This window comes from Silurus aristotelis (assembly GCF_946808225.1).
Source record: "Silurus aristotelis genome assembly, chromosome: 1".
NCBI classification, from domain to species: domain Eukaryota; kingdom Metazoa; phylum Chordata; class Actinopteri; order Siluriformes; family Siluridae; genus Silurus; species Silurus aristotelis.
In genome coordinates, this window is record NC_139574.1 from 537,854 (window position 1) to 553,274 (window position 15,421).

At 40.0% G+C, this 15,421-nt stretch overlaps 2 protein-coding genes across 5 annotated transcripts in view; one reads left to right on the forward strand and one right to left on the reverse strand.

The window, feature by feature from the left end:
* Nucleotides 1-15,421, reverse strand: part of LOC310729622 (uncharacterized protein) — a 441,633-nt gene that overhangs the window by 314,596 nt on the left and 111,616 nt on the right. The window lies entirely within an intron of this gene.
* plekha4 (pleckstrin homology domain containing A4) overlaps nt 1-15,421 on the forward strand; it is a 35,120-nt gene that overhangs the window by 6,119 nt on the left and 13,580 nt on the right. For all 4 annotated transcript variants that reach the window (XM_083545314.1, XM_083545317.1, XM_083545315.1 and 1 more), the window contains exons 3-7: nt 156-251; nt 9,401-9,473; nt 13,945-14,045; nt 14,123-14,241; nt 14,367-14,519. In XM_083545314.1, coding sequence (XP_083401440.1) covers nt 156-251; nt 9,401-9,473; nt 13,945-14,045; nt 14,123-14,241; nt 14,367-14,519 — 542 coding nt within the window. The remainder of the gene's footprint in view (nt 1-155; nt 252-9,400; nt 9,474-13,944; nt 14,046-14,122; nt 14,242-14,366; nt 14,520-15,421) is intronic.

The following is a 15,421-nucleotide window of genomic DNA, read 5'->3' on the forward strand; positions in this document are numbered from 1 at the left end:
TCCAAAAAGTTTGTTTCTTTGAAATCTTTCTCTCTGTACAATGTGATTCTGATGATGATGATGACGATGATGATGATGATAATGTTTGTGTGTGTGTGTGTGTGTGTGTGTGTGTGTGTGTGTGTGTGTGTGTGTGTGTGTGTGTGTGTGTGTAGGCTGACACAAAACTGCAGTCATTTAGTAAAAGGTCTGGCTCAGTGCAGAGAGATCCAAACTGTGCAGTAGTGATCAGAGGATGGCTTTATAAACGAGTGAGTTCTTCTTCTTTCCTTCATCTTCTTCTTCTTCTCATTCTTTTTCTTATTATACTGTAAAACCTAATTAGTAAATTCATCTATTTGAGAAAATGGATTGTTTGAAATGATTTAAGTTGAAGGAGTTAATAATTTACATATAAACAATCACTCAATTTGATTACATGTAACGAGGTTTATATACTTAACTAGGATAATCCTGAAAGCGTGTAGGATCCGTAAAGCGGGTCGGACCTGGAACACATGTGTAACCCGTAAAGCGGTTATAATCCTTAGGATCGGAACACGGAGCAGGAACCAGCGGGGAACGCTGGCGGTCAGAAATCTGGTAGATCACTGTACATGACATAGTAGATCCGACAGCGAGTGAGGTCGGAACAGGACCTTATAAAGGGGAATGGTAACGAGGGACAGGTGTCGGCGATTAGCGCCGGGAGCAGCTGAGAGAGATCCGTGAAGGGGGCGTGGCAGGAGGATCCCTGACACAACATCTTTAAGTGTGACAATTAATGTAATGCTATACATATTTATATTTAAGTTTATATACATAAATATACATAAAAATGTGATCCAAAAATATAAACTGCACAGTGCCAGTCAAACTTCTGCACACCCGCTTTTTCTTTATTTTATTCTTAATATTTTATTATCGTCAACACTGTACATTAACACTGAGAAATCCAAACTATGAAAGAACATGGAATTATGTAGTAAACAAACAACCAAGAATCTTTTTAATATTTTAGATTATTAAAAGTATCTATCTAAGTAGCTTTGATGACAGCTTGGCACACTGATGGCCTTCTCTCAGTCAGTCTCACCTGAAATGCTTTTACAACAATCTTTCCAACAAAGCTGTCATCAAAGCAAAATGTAGTTACTTAAAAAAATATATAATAATCATAATAAAACATAATCCAAGTTATTTAAACATGTTTTAGTTAAATAAATAACTCTATACATGTTCTTTATTAGTTTGGATTAATGTGCAATGTTGAAAATAAAAAGATAAAGTGTGTCCAAACTTCTGACTTACTGTATTACTGTTTCTGATACATAAAGGTCAGAAGAGGCACATTTTGATCTTCTTCCACATATCTTGAACTGTTACTCTGAAAATGTTCACATAAATGCAATTTTTATTTTATTTAAACATGTATTTACAATGAATTTACAAACTCTGGCCTGAGGGGTTTGGGTAAAAAGAATTAATGAATGAATTTATTAGGAATGACCCATGAATTCAAACAGCATTGTGTGATTAGTCTAACAGTAGTTAGTTAACAATGTTGAACCTCAAAACTCCTACCTCTCAGTAGTTTACTCCAGCTCATTTCAGAGCCTGTAACTGTGCTTTGAGCTGCTTTCTTCCATCATCGAGATTTAAGAAGACAACGTGGATGAACTCAAAAAAGCCACTTAACAAAATTTCAAGTAAATCAGTCCAAAATCTATGGGACATTATAACCTGATCCTCAAGGATGATTGACACATAGTGAGTGTTAAAGGAAACTCCTTTGGGCACCACGTCTTCATTCACCACTGACACCAGAGCCACTGCTCCTCCAACTTATCCTGAAACAAGAATACATGCTCAGCGTGTGTGTGTGTGTGTGTGTGTGTGTGTGTGTGTGTGTGTGTGTGTGTGTGCAAATGTACATCTGCCGCTTGGAAAAACTAATTATGTAAAATATAATGTAAAAAAACAATATTAAAAAGATCATTTTCAGATATAAAATTCTAAATCATATGGTCATGACTGGCATTCTGCTTTGTAGTATTTTCAACATTTAAAATTAATAAGAACTTTATGGGATGTATAATGCCATCAAAACCTCTTCCATCTTTTCACCAAAATATCCTATTTTCCTCTTTCTGTACAGTTTTAACAACTGAGGTGTATATTTGTCAAGAGCAGCAAAGAACGAAAAAAAAAGGTAGATTTGTTATCCTGTGAACTTCACTTTAAAGCTGCATTGGGAACAAAAGGAAAGACAAATAAACTAAGACTTTTTTTCCAGATCAGCAGTGCTGCAAGGATGAGTGTCACTACTTTTTTTTACATACTTTAACTTTACAAAAGAGTGCAGGCCATCTATCTTTTAGTTCAGCAATGGAAGGAGCTGAATTCACAACTTATTAAGATTTCTTCAGTACGCAGTCCTCATGTTAACATATTGCACAAAGCTGAAAAATAAGCACAGCATTAAGGAAAATCTTTGGCATTCTGGGGAATTTAACTGCATTTTCATGGCTTTACAGTGAATATAAACAGCAGCAAAAAATGAACTTAACACAATGAACACAATATTCCTTTAAAGTCAATTTAATGTAAACGTAACTTTTTAAAACACTTTCCATATACAGTATGTGAAAATGTACTCTTACATTGAAATAATATACAGAAACAAAAATCTTTACAAAACATACCATCAATGTGATTAACTCAGTGTCAACTACACATTACACAACATCCTTTTATGCTCTATGAGCTCATATTCAATTCAATTCAATTCATGTTTATTTGTGTTGCGCTTTTAACAATGAACATTGTCTCAAAGCAGCTTTACACAGATAATGTGGTGATTAAACGTAAATATGTTCTTTGTAAGTATGTTTGCCCCTGATGAGCAACTGTGGCAAGGAAAAACTCCCCGAGATGGCATAAGGAAGAAACCTTGAGAGGAACCAGACTCAAGAGGGAACCCATCCTCATCTGGGTTGCACCAAATGTCCATTTGAAGCAGATATACAATGTTGCGGGGTTCAGTGATGATCAGAAGCAAACTGTATTCCTGAGTCAGTGTAGCAGACTGTTGACATTAACTACAGTCCAATCCATCCTCAAAGCACCCGTTCTACTTCGGAATTACATGGAACCACCCAAGGCATTGATGAGAAACCGTCCCAAGCTGCACAGAAGTGTGAAGATCCACGGGGGGGAGAGGGGCAGGAACAGTGGTCACTGGAGCCTCACTAGCATGTTTAACTCGACAAAGAGCGAGAGAGAGAGAGAGAGGGAGAGAGAGAGAGAGAGAGAGAGAGAGAGAGAGAGAGAGAGAGAGAGAGAGAGAGAGAGAGAGAGAAGAGGGTGACAGGAAGAGAAGGATATGGATTAATAAGTGTCCCTATTGTTGCATGAGAGTTAAAGTCACTGTGCAGTTTGGACTCTGGCAAGACTCGCTATAGCAGCATAACTAAAAGGGAGAACCAGAAGGTAACACAGACATGAGGGATCTCTGAGATAAGAGACGACCCACCACACTACCGTCAACAAACCTGAGTGAACACGTGAATGTGAGGAGACGACAGCATACAAATATCCCAGTTCACCAAACACTCTATATCCATGTTCCCTCCAGATCTGAGCCTTTACCTGAGAAAAAATCTACTGATTAAAGGCTTGACTGAATAAATATGTTTTCAACCTCGACTTAAACACTGAGACTGTGTCTGAGTCCCGAACACTGATAGGAAGGCTGTTCCATAACTGTGGGGTTTATAAGAGAAACATCTGCCCCCTGCTGGAGTCTTCATTATTTGAGGAACCAACAGATAGCCAGCACCTTTTGATCTAAGTAGGCGTGGAGGATCATCCTGGTACAGAAGTTCACTCAGATACGGTGGTGCGAGACCATTAAGTGCTTTATATGTCAGTAGTAGAATTTTATAATCAATGCGAGATTTGATTGGGAGCAGTGTAGACTGATTAATACAGGGGTGATGTGGTCATATTTCCTAGATCTAGTGAGGACTCTTGCTGCTGCATTCTGAACTAACTGAAGCTTATTTCTGCACTTACTCCAACACCCAGACAGTAAAGCGTTACAGTAGTCTAATCTAGATGTTACAAAAACATCAACTAGTTTTTCTGCATCCTGTAACGACATCATATTTCTAGTTTTAGCAATATTTCTAAGGTGAAAGAAGGAGATCCTGGTGATATTATTCACGTGAGCCTCAAAGGAAAGACTCGGGTCAATAATCACAACGAGGTCTTTGACTGCTGTACACGCTGAAACAGAAACACTATCCAGAGATGTTAGGTAATCGGAAAGTTTGCTTCTAGCTACATGTGGTCCTAGTAAAAGTACTTCCGTCTTATCTGAGTTTAGCAGAAGAAAGTTATCGAGCATCCACTGTCTAATGTCCTTTACACATTTTTCAACATTGTTAAGCTGATCTCTCTCATCTGGCTTTGCTGAAATATACAGCTGTGTATCATCAGCATAGCAATGGAATCTAATACCATGTTTATGAATAATTTCTCCAAGAGGCAGCAGATATAAAGAGAAAAGCAGAGGGCCTAAGACAGATCCTTGAGGAACACCAAACTTTACCTCAGAGAGTGTGGAGAACTCACCATTAACATCAACAAACTGATAGCGATCAGTCAAATAAGACCTGAGCCAAGAGAGAGCTGTTCCCTTTATTCCAACAACGTTCTCAAGTCTAGCAAGTAGTATAGTGTGATCAATGGTGTCAAAAGCTGCACTAAGGTCGAGCAAAACAAGTAAAGAGACAAAACCCTGATCAGAGGCCAATAACAGGTCATTTACCACCTTAACTAGCGCCGTCTCTGTGCTATGATGAGGCCGAAATCCTGACTGATACATTTCATAAATGTTGTTCCTCAGTAGATGTGAGCAGAACTGCTGTGCTACAACCTTTTCTAGAATTTTGGAGATAAAGGGGAGATTTGATATTGGACTGTAGTTGGACAGCTGACAGGGTGAAGGTCAGGTTTCTTAATAAGGGGGTGGATAACTGCCAGTTTGAAGGATTTTGGTACAAAACCAGTGCTAATGGAAGAGTTTATTATTTTAAAACAGGTTCAATTCCCTCTGGAATGATCTGTTAGAGGAAACTTGTAGGTGAGGGATCGAGAATGCAGGTTGATGATTTTGATGAGGAAATTAATGAAATTAAGTCATTCTCGTGAATAGGAGTAAAACTTTGTAATTGATTGTCTGTTATAATTACACTGCTGTCTACAGGGTTACTTGTAAAATAATTTGGCTTTATATTAACCGTCTGGATTTTTTGCCTGATGTTTGTAATTTTATTATTAAAAAAGTTGATGAAATCATTAGTACCTATTGATGGTGTGCATGTGAGTGCAGTGCTTTTATTCCCTGTTCATTTTGCTACCGTGCTGAATAGAAATCTAGGATTCTGCTTGTTATTTTCTATGAGGGTGGAGAAATATGCTGATCAGCAGCACTAAGAGATTTTCTATAAATTAGGAGATTCTCCTTCCATGCTATTTGAAATACTGTTAATTTTGTTTGACGTCATTTACGTTCTAATTTTCGAGTGGTCTGTTTTAAGGTGTGTGTATGATCATTATACCACTGTGATGATTTTTAATCCCTGATCATTTTGGTCTTAAGGGGAGCTACATCATCTATAGTGTAACGTAACGTTGTTTCTAGATGTTCAGTGGCCCAGTCGAGCTCTGCGGGGTCAGACGGAGATCTATCTAATATCGTAATTTCTGGAAGATTACTGATAAAACGCGCTGCTGTAGCTGACGTGAAAGTACGCTTAACACGGTAACGTGGTGAAGTAGTAATGCAATGACTGAGGCAGATTTTAAAAGAGATGAGATAATGGTCTGAAATAGCTTCAGACTGTGAAATTATGACTACGTTTTTTATTTTTAATCCAAATGTTAACAACAAATCGAGAGTGTGTCCACCACTATGAGTGGGTCCTATAACATTCTGATTAATTCCAACTGAATCTAGAATGGACACAACTGCTGCTCTTAAGGAGTCTTCCTGATTATCAAAATCAATATTAAAGTCACTAACAATTAATGCTTTGTGTAAAGAAGTAGCTAAATTTGTGATGAAATCTGCAAATTCTATGAGAAAATCAGAGTCGGGCCCCTGGGGGTCTATAAATAATAATGAGTGGAATTGACTGACTGGACCTGCTTTTGGACACTGAATATTTTATGCAGGTGTAAAGAACTTTAAATGTTTTACATTTTTGTTTAGTCTTTTGTGTGACGTTTAGATTATTATTATAAATAGCTGTGACTCCGCCTCCTCTGCCATTTAGACGGGGTTGGTGTATGTAACTATACCCAGGAGGACTCGCTTCATTTAATGCTACATATTCATTCGATTTAATCCACGTTTCTGTCAAACACATTATTTTAAACTCCTGGTCGGTAATAATTTCGTTTACATTAAGCGCTTTAGACGTGAGAGATCTAATATTCAGCAATCCTATCTTTAGATCAGAGGTGCTGCTGTGCGTTCAGTCCTATTTAATTTAATGTTAATCAGGTTACTTAAACAGACTTTCTGGGAATTCCTATATTTTGGTTTCGCTCGGGGGACAGACACAGTCTCAATATGGTGGATCCTGAGTGACGACTCTGTGCAGCTAGCAGACGGTTGGTTTAGCCTGTCTGTCTGCTCCCTGGCCTTGGCTCTAGACAGTCACTTGTTAACTAGTGCTGTTCTGAGACTATGACCTATACTACAAGAAATGAGAGCAGCACCTAATGATTACAGCTTATGATTATGACCAAAGCATCAAAATATAATGATGCTTTGGTCGTAATCATAAGCTGGGCAAGACTTCTTAAAGTAGCTGCGTATGATCAGAAATCTTACAATCCATTTACTGAATAGTTTCATCTGTGAAAGTATGAGACACAGCAAGTTCTACCATATCTTTCGAATCCATTAAACCTTTCTTTCGGCTTCTCCCATTAGGGGGCGCCACAGCGGACCATCCGCATGTTTGATTTGGCACATGTTTTTACGCTGGATGCCCTTCCTAACTTAACCCTCCCCATTTATCTGGGCTTGGGACTGGCACTTAGGCTTGTGCAACCCTAATGGCTGGGGTTGGTTCCCTGACTGGGGATCGAACCCGGGCCGCAGCGGTGAGAGCGCCGCATCATAACCACTAGACCACCAGGGAACCTATCTTTCAAATTAATTAGTACTTCCCAAAATGTATCACCTTTTGGGACTTTGGAACCAATAAGAACAAGCAGCAGTCTCAGAAGAGTGTGGTTCTCATGCCCATTCCCTCCAATTGTTCCACGACGGACAACATTTTGTGGAATTGGGTGAGGACGGTAAACCTTATCTGAGTGCTGGTAGGGAAAAGACAGTATGGCCATATTGAGCTCTTTCAAAATAAAATATTTTTTTAAATCAAACCTTTAAAACATTGTGCCACCTCCACAGAAACAACGCCTTCCAGCAGGTCATGTAAGATATCAGGTGGAAATCCTGTGACGGGGGGAAATAGGAGAGATGGTCAGACAGCACACAACTGTTTTACACCATAATTACATTCACAGTCATCGTTTTGTATATTTTTTCAACAAGTTGATGATCCTGATTTTTTGTTCGCATTTCAAAAAACTCTTAAATATCACAACTGGCATTAATTACGCTAAATGTGACTATTGAAAATGAAAAGCTGTTGCTAAAGTCGCTAACAGGTTGCTCATGTCCCCTTAGTCTCAATTTGTGTTTGAATAATCAAGTAATAATAATTAGCGTACGTTAATGTTAGCTAACAGAAACACAAGCTCACCGAACCAAAAAAATACAATTATAGAGTTTAGAAAACTCACCTATTTACAAAGAACTAGTTAACATTAGCAGTTACTCCTCACTTTCACAACCTGTTTCTCACCATCTGACACTGAATATACACACATTTAGATTCAGATGTGCCTGAAACAGGATTTGGGCACGAAATGTGTCTAAGATCTTTCTCTGTCGGCTACTGCTAAACAGAGACCAGAAACCCCGCCCTAGTTACTGTTACTAGGTACTCCATTTTTCATATTAGGGTGTTCCTGACAATGTCATGCCACTCCTTCAATAAGGTGTAAATATCTCGTGTTAGGGCTCTTCTGTTCTGCTGACAGGTTGCAGAGCGCATCATTTCAACAGAAATCCAAAATGAACAGTTTCAGGACTGTAGAAGGTGAAGTCTAAGTTTGAAACTTTACTTTGAATTTTATTAGATGCAAGAATTAAACTGTTGATCATAAGACTGAGCTCATCCGCTATATCATGCGCAAGTAGTCAAAAAATACATTTCATGTTACAGTGCAGTAGTAGTGTTAGTATTATTTTCACCTGTAAAGTAGATTCATTAATAACTCTAAATCCAGACCTAAATCAGCAACACATTCTCAAATAACACTGACCTGTGCTACAGTGTGATTACTCCTTTCCCTCAGTGTGAAGTTCAGCACCTGGAAGGTTCTCAGCCAGTGTAAAGAGTTACAGTGTGGAAATGGAACCATGATTATGAGAAGAAATGCTGGTGTTTATGTTTGTGCTACACTAACATTTGTTGATTATGGTTAAAAAACTAGGAGCTACATTTGTATAGACTGTATAATACTGTAGAAAGAACATTACTTATAATCTTATACTCCAGTACTCATGTTAGTTCTCACTCTCCAGTGTTCTGTATTGTTGAAAGATTTATGATCAAACTCTTGATGTCACCCAAATGAGGATGGGTTCCCCCTTTTGAGTCTGGTTCCTCTCAAGGTTTCTTCCTCATAACATCTAAGGGAGTTTTTCCTTGCCACAGTCGCCACGGCTGCTCATCAGGGATAAACACACACCATTCACCTTCACTGTTGATTTGTGTAAAGCTGCTTTGAGACAATGTCTGTTGTGAAAAGCGCAATAGAAATAAACTTGAATTGACTTAACTTGACTTGACACTACACTACATTCCTAATTTCTGCTACACAACACTCCAACCTGTCCACCCTGCAGTACAACATCTTAGCCCTGATGCTAAGAAAAACCTTGCTGTCTCTCTAAATATAAACCACCTGCTGGAGTGGATCCTACTTCCTGTTCTTCTGTTTCAACTTCTTACAGCTCAACATCTGATGTTGAAAGTGCTTGCTCAGTGGTTAAGATGTTGAGTTTTTGCTCAGAAAGTCATAAGGTCAAGTCCTTGCACCTCCAAGCGCCACTGCTGGGACCTTGAACAAAGCCTTTAAACCTCCTGTGCTAAGTGTATACATTTTTCTGTATAAGGGAATATGCCAAAGGCCTTTAAAGATCTATTGGGGTTTAATAACCGATGAGACTGTCTGTGAGACCTTTTCTCTCTGTGTGCTTTCTTTAAAGGACAGTATGGGGCTGAAGTTATGGAAGAAGAGGTGGTTTGTTTTGTCTAACTACTGTCTCTTTTACTATAAAGGTAAGCCACATAACTGTATGTGATTGTTTATCATTCTTTCTTTTTCATTTCACTAATTTTTGGTGTGTTGTGGTGGCAGGTTGAAAAGCTCAGTTCAGACTTTTGTATCACCAGCCACAGGTTCTAACTGCTCATGGGCAATCCACAGATATTTTCAAGCTCATTATACAAATAAAAGCCCAAGATCTTTAAAGTAGATAAACCAGTTAAATCACTAGGTCACCCCCTGCCCACCCACACTAGGTCACCCCCTGCCCACCCATTATCTCCTCACTCTGTAATGGGAGCAAACGCTTCCTTTTGCTGATTCGCTTCAAGTCACACTCACACTGCATACTGTGCACCTTCTGTAAATAACAACGATGTTACCTCTGCCCCTCTAACTGCTTCACAACATCCTCAGTAGAGTCAAGAACTTGTGTGTTATCTCGCATCTCCCTCAACTTTTCCAAACTTCTCTTATGTTTTGCTTATCACAATTACATTTACATTTATAGCATTTAGCAGACACCCTCATTCAGAACGACTTAGCAGCTTGGTGATGCTGGGATTTGAACCTATGACCTTCAGATCCAGAGTCAAATGCCTTAACTACTGAGCTACAACCTTCCCCGAACAGCTGCTCTCGCAAGTGCTCCTCTGCTTTACGTTGCAGCTGTTAGCATTTTTTTTAGAAGCCCTTTCTAACACGATGATTCCCTCAGCACTTGTGTATAGGTAGGTAGGTAGGTAGGTAGGTAGGTAGATAAATTGTAATGTACATTGTATGTAGAACTGTACAAAAGTTCTACACAGTGTTTGGACAGTGTTTATACAGTGATTTAATGGTGTATTGTAGAGTTCTGTAAGATGAAGGTGATGGTGATTGTGAAGGTAATGGTGGATGGAAAAGACAGCCCTGAACCTGCTGTTCTGGTGCATATGTCGCTGTATTTACATCTTGATGAAAGGAGATTAAACAGTTTGTGACTGGGATGTAAAGATTCCTTGATGATGTTGTGAGCTCTGCACTGTCCTGTTGACGTTGATGATCTGGCTGACCACAGTGGTGGCATCTGCATACTTGATGAAGATGTTGGAGTGGAGCACAGTCAGGAACACAGTCATGATCAGCGACATAAGTTCAGAATCATTCATTCATTCATTCATTTCCTCCCGCTTATCCGTAATTCGGGTCGCGGGGGCAGCAGTCTAAGCAGGCCCCCGCCTTCGACTGCTGCCCAATCCTCACAGCACCGTCCCTTACGGTCCCTCCTGCAGGTGGTGAGCCCACGGGAAGGCGGCCCCACGTCACTCCGACGTCACGGACCTTGATATTTCCCTCGTAAGGGACCCCCGGAGCATAGAGGGTTAAGGGCCTTGCTCAAGGGCCCAAGAGTGGCAGCTTGGCAATACCGGGGCTTGAACCCCAGACCTTCCGATCGGCAACCCAGCGCCTTAACCGCCGGAGCCACCACTCCCCCCCAGAATCAATGTTCCAGAATCCCATTCCTGCATTGAAATGTTTGTTTCTTCATATATAAATACTGTAATGTATTAATCCAGAAAACTGAGTTAAAAGCCATATGTCTCATGAGTTTATATTTTAAATTGAATGAAGATATTATGAAAAATGAGATTCCTACAAACATTTATCTGAGACTAAGTCTGGTTTGCCCCTCCCCAACCCACTCCACCCCACACAGCTGAAAACACCTACCTTACTTTAAATGTTAACAGTTACATATCAAGCATTTCTCATATTAAAACAAACTGACAATAAAATGTATAACACCGTAAAAAACTTTAAAGGGAGATATAATGTAACTTACAGATGTAAAATAGGCTCAGATTTTCCATCTCAATGCAGATCTCCAAGTTGTTACTCTGCCCCCAAGAATATTTTCCTCATTGCTGCTTTGTGCAAATCTCCAATAGAACTACTCATTTGACCGTAAATTTTTTTCTTTGTTTTCTTCTTTTTAATTTTGTAAACAAAGTCCAGTTAGCATGAGCTGGAAACAGCTGTTTGTGCAGAACTGAGAGCTGCATCACTTCCTGGTGCGTCACTATACGTGCTGCTTTGACCACTAAGATTCACCCACGTGAAATTAAGGTTGAAATGATAGGTGGTGCAAAACAGACACCTGCCTATTGAGTGGAGACTCAACCCTAGATTCCCACTCTTTTACTGGTTTTTTGTTTGTTTGTTTTGTAGTGTGTGGTCTCATTTTTTTGTAACACTATATTCTACCAGCTTTATATATATTTTTTTACCACTAAGATGTCTTTTTTTTTCATGCGAAACTTATTCTAAAACAAATAAAAACAATACACTAATCAAAGTACTGTAACAAGAATAACCATCTAAATTACAACACTATTGTTTGGTTGGAGCAAAAATGCTTTACGGCATGCTTACACAAATTCAGCAAATTCATTATACGTTTTCCATTAAAAAACAGTGGTCTGAAATCACTGCTTGAGGCTTAGACCTTTAGAATGATGTATAGTTAGTCATGGTTACTCTTCTCCCTTTTTATTTACTCTATTGTTAAACATTAACACAATGGGATATTGGTCGCGCTGGCATGGCGCTGAAGGTTAAGAGTACCATCAGTATGTTGTTCAGATTATAGTTAGTAGATACTAGAGATAAGAAGTCATTCTGAACCTTCTAAATCACTCAGTGAATGGATCCGAGTCTCACAAGCCCCCTGAGTCAGTAGGAATTCTGCCTGCTTTTGCAATGGAATTCCACTAGAGGGCACTCACCAAATCCCACCGTTTAGGTGAATCAAAGAGTTTCCTTTCAGGAACTCGAGCTGCATGGAAACGTTTTGGGAACGCTTCCGAGTTGCTCACGCTTTAAATCACGTGTGAAATCTGGCCAATGGCAAATCACAAAATCAGCAGCGGGGTGATGTCATCACCAGGACGCTAAAAATACGCATGCAGTGGAGCTGATGCTAGCTTCTGTTTGTTCAGGTAAGCGCTTTCTGTGTGAATCTGTGCACTCGCTCACTGGGGAAAGCACGCCCTACGGCGGCTTCTTCCCCCGCCGCAAGAAGCGCGGCGCTCCACATTTCTTCCTCCAAAGAGGGAGAGATTATGCAGGCTAGCGAGCCCACGGTCTCCTCCCAGCCTGTGCTGTACGAGGAGCTCACGGAGGTTGTAACCAGATGAGATCATGCCAATATTTTATCTAATTCGGTTGGCCTAGACCCCAGTTTTTTTCTGTAGCCTTGGTCCAGGGGTATGTTTCCACAACTTGTACAGGTAACCTGATGTGACCGGTTGAATGTCTTTAAAATTAAGACAAATGGACATGCATAAATAATGGGTGCATCTTAAATCCGAAGACACGCCCACTGCTGTGGAGTTGCGCTTTGACATTGAGCACACCTGTGCCACGTAATTATGTCGGCGTGTTTGTGGCTTTATAAAAAGCACAGTTGAGTGGGGCACTTTGATTCCTTTCTTATCTGTAGGCTGGGTGGCTAGAAAAGGGAGGTGTGCATGAACGCAGGTAGCATATAGTGACAATAGTTTAACCCCGTTTGTGAGGTGCGACCAAAGAGCGCTGGCTGCTGTTTCGTATATGTTTTTACACACTGTTTTATAACCCCGAATTAGCTTGTTGGGTTACAGTTTGGACCAAGTGGACGTCGCGGTTGTAAACCGCTGTATTACTGAGTGTTTTAAAAGATTATTCTGCGCAACGGTTCTGTGCTATGTTTGAGTAAGGACTTGGATATTGATCTCTTGTGCAGGTGTATTAAATTAACAGGCTCGGTATTTTTGCTCCGTGAGCCGCTTGGACGCTTTTAAAATATTAATCGGGAGTTAATTGTTTTTCTTTTTTTAACATGTGTATAAGTGTAAGTACCATTTACATAACTATTTCCACATGTTACTATCTGATGAGCTGTGATTCTTGAGACTTAAACAGAAGGGGAGATTGTTTGTTTATTTTTGGTTTATTCTTGTTTTTAAGAATTCTGCACTGATTTGTTGTGTGCTGTGTCCCTTCTGTTACAAAGAGGATGTAATCTAGTCTCTCCGATTGTGGGTAAATAACTGGTAAGCTGTAAATGGTATTAAAATATTTTTTAAGCATTCTTTTGTTTAATAAATTTGAACTATTTTAGGAAAGTCACGTCTCTGTCTTTAATCCCATCCGAACCAGCAGGGTCCCTCATATTTTTGGTTTAATTATTCTTTTGGGTTTAATCTATTTTCCTGGGTGAATAAATAACCCAGGTGGCGTAGTCGGTTCCTTTTTTTATTTTTAATACCTTTTAACCAAGGGTTACACTGTGAACACCCAACCCCACCCCTGAGCTTTTCTCTCAATTGTAGTCATAGCAAATTCCCACCTAGCAGTCAGGTCTCTCTGATATATGGAATCACCAACCATGGAGGAAAAAGTGCTAATACTCTCTCTCTCTCTCTCTCTCTCTCTCTCTCTCTCTCTCTCTCTCTCCTTTAGACAGTAGGGAGGAAGGTGTGTTAGGAAGTCTTCCACTCCCCAGCTATAAGATTTTCTTTTGCTCTCCAAGAGAGTGTAAAAACAGGAAGTATGCTTTTAAGGTGGGTTTATATATTAGAAAATCTAGACTTTTTTTTTTTTAACTGCACTTTTCTGAAAGGCGTGTGTGTGTGTGTAGGTGGTTCATCAGGGAATGCGTTCATATTTATTCAGTGCTGACACTCAGGAAGACATGTTGGGTTGGGTCAGAGCTCTCAGCCAATCAGCAAACATGGAGACAGATGACTTCATCAACAGGTGTACCAATCACTTTCAAACTGTAAACAATTAACTGTGATCAAATGCACAATGTTTAGTTTGAAAAAAAAATAAAAAAATAAATAAATAATAAAAAAATATATATATATATTTATTTATTGTAGACGCTGCTCCAGCTATCACGACTTCTCTCAGATAGGGGGCAGCAGTGAGTCAGTAACCCCCCTGCATGGGGACCGGAGCCAGAGCAATCCATTCCATCATGCTGCAGGGAGCATGGAGATGGTGGACCACAGAGGCAGACACAGAGCCCCCAGGTAACACATTCAATTCAGTTTATTTCATTTGTATTGAGATTTTAATAATGAAAATGGTCTCAGAGCAGCTTTACACAGATAATGTGGTGATAAAAAATGAAGATGTTCTTTATAAGTGTAAGTTTGTCTCTGATGAACAAGTCGGTGGAGACTGTGGTGAAGGAAAAACTCCCTGAGATGCAGAAGGAAGAAACCTTGAGAGGAACCAGACTCAAGAGGGAACCTCATCCTCATCTGGGTGCCACTGAATGTCCATTTATTACAGATAAACGATGTTGAGGTGCAGTGATGGAGATCAGAGCAAACTGTAGTCCTGAGTCAGTGTAGCAGACTGTTTACATTAACTACAGTCCAAATCCATCCTTAAAGCCCCTGTTCTTACTCCAGAATTCCGTGGAAACACCCAAGGCTTTGATGAGAAACATCTACAGCTGCACAGCTGGAAGAGAACATCATCCAAAGGCAGACCAGGATGAAGTGGGCAGATCCAAGGAAGGGAGAGGAGCAGGAACAGTGATCACTGGAACCTCAAAAGCATGTTAAACGAGAGAGAGAAGAGGGATGAGAGAGGGAGAGAGAGAGAGAGAGAGAGAGAGAGAGGAAGAGGGATGAGGGAGAGAGAGAGAGAGAGAGAGAAGAGGGATGAGAGAGAGAGAGAGAGAGAGAGAGAGAGAGAGACACTCCATATCCATGATCCCTCCAGATCTGCTCCTTTACCTCACAAACACCTACTGACTAAAGACTCCACTAAATAAATATGTGTTCAGCCTCGACTTGAACACTGAGACTGTGTCTGAGTCCCGAACACTGATTGGAAGGTTGTTCCATAACTGTGGGGTTTATAAGAGAAACATCTGCCCCCTGCTGGAGTCTTCATTATCTGAGGTACCAACAAATAGCCT